The sequence below is a fragment of the Rhinatrema bivittatum genome, chromosome 8 (assembly GCF_901001135.1).
Source record: "Rhinatrema bivittatum chromosome 8, aRhiBiv1.1, whole genome shotgun sequence".
In the NCBI taxonomy this organism is placed as follows: domain Eukaryota; kingdom Metazoa; phylum Chordata; class Amphibia; order Gymnophiona; family Rhinatrematidae; genus Rhinatrema; species Rhinatrema bivittatum.
Genome location: NC_042622.1, coordinates 12,004,166 through 12,012,452, shown reverse-complemented (window position 1 = coordinate 12,012,452; position 8,287 = coordinate 12,004,166). Strand labels below are relative to the sequence as shown.

Sequence of the window (8,287 nt, the reverse complement as noted above, 5' to 3'; positions counted from 1 at the left end):
AATAGGAGACCTGACCACACCTGGGATCGGGTGGGGGAGGGGGCAGGAATAGGAGACCTGACCACACCTGGGATCGGGTGGGGGAGGGGGCAGGAATAGGAGACCTGACCACACCTGGGATCGGGTGGGGGAGGGGGCAGGAATAGGAGACCTGACCACACCTGGGATCGGGTGGGGGAGGGGGCAGGAATAGGAGACCTGACCACACCTGGGATCGGGTGGGAGGGGGCAGGAATAGGAGACCTGACCACACCTGGGATCCGGTGGGGGAGGGGGCAGGAATAGGAGACCTGACCACACCCGGGGGATCGGGTGGGAGGGGGCAGGAATAGGAGACCTGACCACACCTGGGATCGGGTGGGAGGGGGCATGAATAGGAGGCCTGACCACACCTGGGATCGGGTGGGAGGGGGCAGGAATAGGAGACCTGACCACACCTGGGATCGGGTGGGAGGGGGCAGCAATAGGAGACCTGACCACACCCGGGGGATCGGGTGGGAGGGGGCAGGAATAGGAGACCTGACCACACCCGGGGGATCGGGTGGGAGGGGGCAGGAATAGGAGACCTGACCACACCTGGGATCGGGTGGGAGGGGGCATGAATAGGAGGCCTGACCACACCTGGGATCGGGTGGGAGGGGGCAGGAATAGGAGACCTGACCACACCTGGGATCGGGTGGGAGGGGGCAGGAATAGGAGGCCTGACCACCCAGCAGCTAACTCTTAGTGTTCTAGAAAGAGTTTTGCTTTCTGTATGTGGGGTCAGTACGGGGTATCCCTGTCTGTCTTTACCAAGTGTAGGCCAATGCAGTTGCCAGCTGCAGGCCGTGAGGGCTGCATTAGTTCATTCAATTCATTTGTTCCCCTCTCCTGCAGATACGCCTAGCCAGGTGGGTTTCCAGGATATCCAGCATGAATATGCAAAAGACAGATTTACATACCTTGGGTCTCCAGTGTATGCAAATCTTCCTCCTGCCTATTCATTTTGGATCTCCTAAAAACCTCTGCCTCCAGGAGAGGGTTGAGAAACACCAAGAAGGTCTTAACCAAAAAACCCCTCCCAAGGCTTCTCTGGAGCAGAGCCTGTTCAGACTTTGGGTAGATGGTGGTAGTACTTCCCAGGGTAGTGGGGCTTTTTTTGTTTTTGGATCCAAGCAGAGAAGATCAGATCAGAAGTAATATAGTCCTGCAGGATGTGAGGCCGTCAGAAGGTCCTAGTGACTGACATTAGAGCAGGCCTTCAGGATCTTCACAATGAATATGCAGGAGATACATTTGCATACCATGGAGATCCATTGTGGCTGGGGGTCCTCAGTCTACGTTGGTAGTGAAGATAAACACAGCAGGCAGTTTACCATTACACACGGCGGCTGGAGCCGTGTCTGCTGCAGGCAACCACTGTCCATCTGGACATGTCTCTGGGGGATTCTTGCTCTGGTGACGTGTTCCTGTCAGGTCTCAGATCTGGAAGTGGTGCGTAAAGAAGCACAGGTCACACCTCCCTCCCTGAGCCATTTACTTCCTGTCGGGGTGTTCAGTTGGAACAGAAAAGGCATAAAACTATTTTAAAACATAAAAACATGACAGCTGAAAAAAAAAGGGTCTGCCCATCCATCCAATTAATTTAGCTTTATAATTCCCATCACTTCCTTAGAACAGAAACATGACTGCAGGAAAAGATCACATGGCCCATCCAGTCTGCCCATCCATCCAATTAATTTAGCTTTATAATTCCCATCACTTCCTTAGAATAGAAACATGACGGCAGGAAAAGACCGCATGGCCCATCCAGTCTGCCCATCCATCCAATGAATTTAGCTTTATAATTCCCATCACTTCCTTAGAATAGAAACATAGAAACATGACGGCAGGAAAAGACCACATGGCCCATCCAGTCTGCCCATCCCCCCCAATTAATTTAGCTTTATAATTCCCATCACTTCCTTAGAATAGAAACATAGAAACATGACGGCAGGAAAAGACCACATGGCCCATCCAGTCTGCCCATCCCCCAATTAATTTAGCTTTATAATTCCCATCACTTCCTTAGAATAGAAACATGATGATGACAGGAAAAGACCTCATGGCCCATCCACTCTGCCCATCCATCCAATTAATTTAGCTTTATAATTCCCATCATTTCCTTAGAATAGATGCATAGAAACATGACGGCAGGAAAAGACCACATGGCCCATCCAGTCTGCCCATCCCCCAATTAATTTAGCTTTATAATTCCCATCACTTCCTTAGAATAGAAACACGATGGCAGGAAAAGACCGCATGGCCCATGCAGTCTGCCCATCCATCCAATTAATTTAGCTTTATAATTCCCATCCCTTCCTTAGAATAGAAACATAGAAACATGACGGCAGGAAAAGACCACATGGCCCATCCAGTCTGCCCATCCATCCAATTAATTTAGCTTTATAATTCCCATCACTTCCTTAGAGATCCCCTGGATTTGGCTCGTGCTTTCCTGAATTCAGTGTTGTTTTTGTCTCCACCACTTCCACTGGGAGGCAATTTCATGCATCCACCTCCCTCTCTGTAAGGAAATATTTCCCGAGACTACTCCTGCGTGTACCCCACTTTCACTCTCATCTCATGACCCCCTTGTTCTAGAACAGGGCTAGCGAACTCCAGTCCTCGAGTGCCACAAACAGGGCAGGTTTTCAGGATATCCACAATGAGCACACACGAGAAAGATTTGCATCCAGTGGAGGCAGTGCATGCAGATCTTTCTCATGCATATTCATCGTGGATATCCTGAAAACCTGGCCTGTTTGCGACTCTCGAGGACTGGAGTTCGCTATCCCTGTTCCATTGAAAGAGGCTCAACTCCTGTGCATGGAAACTTTTGAAATATTTAAATATCTCCATCATTTCTCCCATAACTTGCCTTTCCTCTTTAGATCTAAAGCCTATCCCCATATACTTAGAAGGAAGATCACTGACCATTTTAGTAGCCCCCTCTGGAGCAACTCCATCCTGTTTCTATCCTTTTGAAGGTGAGGTCTCCAGAACTGGACTCAGTATCCCAAGTGAGGTCTCACCAGGGACCTACACAGGGGCAATGTCACCTCCCTTATTCTGCTGACCTTTCCTCTCCCTATGTGGCCAAGCAGCTTTCTGGCTTTTACTGCCACCTTTAAGATCAGCTACAATCACCCCCAGATCCCACTTTTCCTTTGTGCATAGAAGAATTTCACTCCCAATACTGCACCTTTTCCCTTGGGGTTTTGCATCCTAAATGCATTACTCTACTAATTTTAGCATCAAATTTTAGCTGCCAGACCATAGACCATTCCACGAGCTTCGCTAGATCCCTCATGTTTTCCACTCCTTCCTGGCTGTGCACCCTGTTACTGGATTTTGATATCATCAGCAAAAAGACAAACCTTCCCTGAAAACTTTTCAGTTATATCACTCATTAAAAAGATGAAAAGAGCCAGTCCAAGGTCCAATCCCTGAAGCCCATCGCTGGTAATATCCTCCACCTCGGAGAAAACTGCATTTGCCACCCCCCTTTATTGCCTCCCACTCAGCCCGTTTCTAACCCACTTAGGCACTCTAGGACCCACACCAAGAGCGTTCAATTTATTTATAAGTCGCCTATGTGGAACCGGGACAAAATCCTAGTACATCTCATCTAGCACTGTCCCCTGATCCAGCTCTCTGGTCACCCAATCAAAGACATTGATCAGATCTGCCTGACAAGATTGATCTCTGGTAAAACCCTGCTGCCTCCGATTCCAGAAACGGCACCGTCCTCTGATTCCCTAACTTTGCTCACCACAGAGGTCAGGCTAAGCGGCCGGTAGTTCCCAGCCTCCTCCTTACTTCCACGAGTATAAATAGGAACCGGGTTCGCCCTTTTCCAGTCCTCCGGAGCTACTCCCGGTTTGTTGAGCTTTTGTTTGACAGAGCTCTTCTTTCTTATGCTTGGGGCTGGGTTTTTTGTTGTTTTTTTTTTTTTTGGTCATCTTTTAAATATTTATTTCTCCAGATTTGGTATCCTGCCAGTCAGATGCCATGAAGGCGTTTACAGTAGAAAAAAATACAAATATCGTCTAAAAACAATACTCAAAGAAAACCTGGATCAAAGGAACCTAAAAAAGAAATCCCACCCCCACTTCATCAATAACATCCTCCACAGCAAGCTCTCTAGAAAATAAAACCTCGAGCACATTTTAGCTGTATCTTCAGATATCCAACAGAAGTGAACCTTCCAGATAAGCAGAGAGAATGGACAGGCATGTGAAGGAAGAAAGCTGTGAGAACACAGGTGTTAAGTGCCCTGAATCCCCACATCCCAGCTCTGCTCAGGTAAACCCGAGTCCAGTTATCTTTCACTGGGGGTGGGGTCCTCGGTGCTCCTCCCTCACTGCTTGCAGTGCTGGCTCTGGGGAATCCTGGGCTGTGAATGTACAGCTCCTTTCATAGCTGACCCTTGCTCCCCCCTCCCCAGACCTGCTTCCTGCTTCTCAGCTCAGCCCCTGCAGCTGGAGACCGAGCACACTCAGGAGCTGAGAGGTGAGGGAGGGAGATCCCTTGAAATCGGGAGCCTGAGACGGTGCTGGGGAACCATGCCTGGACGCGGGGCTCTTCGGCTGCTCCTTCTTTTACAACTCGTGGCCACATCCTGGGCTCAGGTGAGTCACTTTCCCTGGCAGTACCTTCTTTGGGATCTGAGTGCTTCACAGCCGCAACAAGACTCCAAGTGCTGAAGTTCACATCTCTGCATGAGTTGCTTTTGAGTTTAGTCTGCAGAAGTTTATTTATTTGGCCTCTGGTCACTTAATTCTGGGGTAGATGCAGAGACCACCAAGATTTCTAACTTTGCTTTGAAAAGCTAAGGAAGGAAGATGAAATAGGGCAATAGAAAAGAGTGTGCTTCCTAGCGTTGGGGGAGGATGCATTGCCCCTTTTATCAACCAGGAGTTGGTGTTCACAGTAGACAAACCTTCCCATACAGGTTTTGCCCCCTGATGCCTAACAGCCCATTAGCAATTTTAAATCTGGCTTTTAGTTTATAGTTTGAGAAGGCTACAGCCTGGCTCTTGAAACCAGTGTTGCAGCAGGATGGAGTGGGGGCTCGCTGGGCTTTATTTTGCTAGAGCTCTGCCGCTGGTCCTGGAATCCTTCCTGCGGTGGTGAGGAATGCAGGGCCGACCCTGGGCTGATGGGAGCAGTAACAGAGGGACAAGGGAAGCCTTTGTTCCTCTAGGTTTACAGCTCGCCGGACACCTCCAGAACCAGCCACAAAAGCATCGGCAGCAGTCCCTCCTTTTATCTGAGCTGTCGGTCTGCAGGGTAACTCAGTGCAAGGTACAGATTGTGTTCAAGGGTAGAGAGGAGGGAACGATGCATGTGGGGTGGCAAGGGATGGGGCTGAAGCATGGGAGAGACAGGGATGAATGGCGATTATTGATCGCTTGGCTGAAGCCTTTCCTGCCGCGGTGTCCTGCAGTCACCTGCCACTCCTGGGAAGGAGGAGAGTGGCCCTGTCGATAGTGGCGGTCTGGTCTGTTCTGTGTTGTGATCACGGTTTTTTCTTGTTTCTCTCTAGCTGACTGCAGGACCCCCTGGCCCTCCTGGACCCCCTGGAAAATCTGGCAAGCATGGCATAGATGTAGGTGTGGGGAGGGTCTCGGGACACCCCGAGCACCAGGGAGAAAAGGGGGAATAAATGGGAGGGGGCACCCTGAGTGAAAGGAGCTTCACAGAGAGGGCATCCAGGTGGCGTTGTCCCTGTCACTTTGATCGGCTTCACGAGCATCTTTCCCCTGCATTTGTGCAATGCCCCTAAGCCCTCCAAATTCAACAGGAAGAGTCTGCTAAGGTTAGGAAGGGCAGGGAAAGCTGGCTGTGCCTCGGAGGATTTTATAATAGTGAAGAGGCGAGGAAGAGCCCCACCGCACTCCTTTCAGAACAGTTAGTTTTAAGGGCTGACTGGTTTATCGTATCGAAGTTAATGGAGGATTCAGGCTTGTATTTATGGGATGGTTGTCTGTCTATGCTGGACGGGCTTGCATAATTAACTGTAGTGAATCCTTTATCCTGTGCCATGCTTCGATTTGCACAAGTAAAGCAGCATCTGAAACCAAGAAAATGAACCAGAGGAGGTGCCGGAGGGGGGGGAGAGAGGCCAAGAAAACCACGGTCCTGGGTGCCAGCCCTGGAGAAGGGAGAGGTCAGGGGGAGGAGCGGGAAATGCTGAGGTGCAGGGGGATCCTGGGGCAGAACTGAACAAAATACAGATAGTGCGGTAAAGCCCGAGGCTGACTTGTTGTAGCCCCTGGTCCGAGCAGTGAGGGAGGTTAGGCCCCAGCCTCTGGGCGAGCTGAGCTTTCTGCCTCCTAACTGAGAAGCCTTTGTGCAGAACCTGACAGAGAGGCCACAGTGTTCGGTGCAGGAAGCGTCCATATCACATCTGTCCCACCTCCAAGTCTGTGGCAGGAGAGCGGGCGAGGTCTGCTCACGTTTGCTATTTACTTATGCTACATTCATGGAAGTTTCTACAGATTAGAGGCCCCCAGGGAAGGGCTATTGACTTTGTCCAGAGTCTGCCTTCTCGTAGCTGTGAAATGAGACCTAAATATGCCTACCCTAGAGGAAGGAGTAAAGCCTGGGATAAGCACAGAGGGTCCTTAGCTGTGAGGGAGTGAGAGGTAAAGCCTGGGATAAGCACAGAGGATCCTTAGCTGTGGGGGAGTGAGGGGTAAAGCCTGGGATAAGCACAGAGGATCCTTAGCTGTGGGGGAGTGAGAGGTAAAGCCTGGGATACGCACAGAGGATCCTTAGCTGTGGGAGAGTGAGGGGTAAAGCCTGGGATAAGAACAGATGATCCTTAGCTGTGGGGGAGTGAGGGGTAAAGCCTGGGATACGCACAGAGGATCCTTAGCTGTGGGGGAGTGAGGGGTAAAGCCTGGGATAAGCACAGAGGATCCTTAGCTGTGGGGGTGTGAGGGGTAAAGCCTGGGATAAGCACAGAGGATCCTTAGCTGTGGGGGAGTGAGGGGTAAAGCCTGGGATAAGCACAGAGGATCCTTAGCTGTGGGGGTGTGAGGGGTAAAGCCTGGGATAAGCACAGAGGATCCTTAGCTGTGAGAGAGTGAGGGGTAAAGCCTGGGATAAGCACAGAGGATCCTTAGCTGTGGGGGTGTGAGGGGTAAAGCCTGGGATAAGCACAGAGGATCCTTAGCTGTGGGGGAGTGAGGGGTAAAGCCTGGGATAAGCACAGAGGATCCTTAGCTGTGGGGGTGTGAGGGGTAAAGCCTGGGATAAGCACAGAGGATCCTTAGCTGTGGGGGAGTGAGGGGTAAAGCCTGGGATAAGCACAGAGGATCCTTAGCTGTGGGGGTGTGAGGGGTAAAGCCTGGGATAAGCACAGAGGATCCTTAGCTGTGAGAGAGTGAGGGGTAAAGCCTGGGATAAGCACAGAGGATCCTTAGCTGTGGGGGAGTGAGGGGTAAAGCCTGGGATAAGCACAGAGGATCCTTAGCTGTGAGAGAGTGAGGGGTAAAGCCTGGGATAAGCACAGAGGATCCTTAGCTGTGAGGGAGTGAGGGGTAAAGCCTGGGATAAGCACAGAGGGTCCTTAGCTGTGGGGGGAGTGAGGGGTAAAGCCTGGGATAAGCACAGGGGATCCTTAGCTGTGAGGGAGTGAGGGGTAAAGCCTGGGATAAGCACAGAGGATCCTTAGCTGTGAGAGAGTGAGGGGTAAAGCCTGGGATAAGCACAGAGGATCCTTAGCTGTGGGGGAGTGAGGGGTAAAGCCTGGGATAAGCACAGAGGATCCTTAGCTGTGGGGGGAGTGAGGGGTAAAGCCTGGGATAAGCACAGAGGATCCTTAGCTGTGAGGGAGTGAGGGGTAAAACCTGGGATAAGCACAGAGGATCCTTAGCTGTGGGGGAGTGAGGGGTAAAGCCTGGGATAAGCACAGAGGATCCTTAGCTGTGAGGGAGCGAGGGGTAAAGCCTGGGATAAGCACAGAGGATCCTTAGCTGTGGGGCAGTGAGGGGTAAAGCCTGGGATAAGCACAGAGGATCCTTAGCTGTGAGGGAGTGAGGGGTAAAGCCTGGGATAAGCACAGAGGATCCTTAGCTGTGAGGGAGCGAGGGGTAAAGCCTGGGATAAGCACAGAGGATCCTTAGATGTGAGGGAGTGAGAGGTAAAGCTTGGGATAAGCACAGAGGATCCTTAGCTGTGGGGGAGTGAGGGGTAAAGTCTGGGATATGCACAGAGGATCCTTAGCTGTGGGGGAGTGAGGGGTAAAGCCTGGGAT

General features: G+C 51.2%; 1 protein-coding gene across 2 annotated transcripts in view; it reads left to right on the top strand.

The window, feature by feature from the left end:
- Positions 1-4,090: 4,090 nt before the first annotated feature.
- COL9A3 (collagen type IX alpha 3 chain) overlaps positions 4,091-8,287 on the top strand; it is a 103,238-nt gene continuing 99,041 nt past the window's right edge. Inside the window, exons 1-2 of one of the 2 annotated variants that reach the window (XM_029611943.1) lie at positions 4,091-4,652; positions 5,570-5,632. In XM_029611943.1, coding sequence (XP_029467803.1) covers positions 4,587-4,652; positions 5,570-5,632 — 129 coding nt within the window. In that variant the 5' untranslated portion in view covers positions 4,091-4,586. The remainder of the gene's footprint in view (positions 4,653-5,569; positions 5,633-8,287) is intronic. The other variant, XM_029611944.1, reaches the window with a different exon arrangement.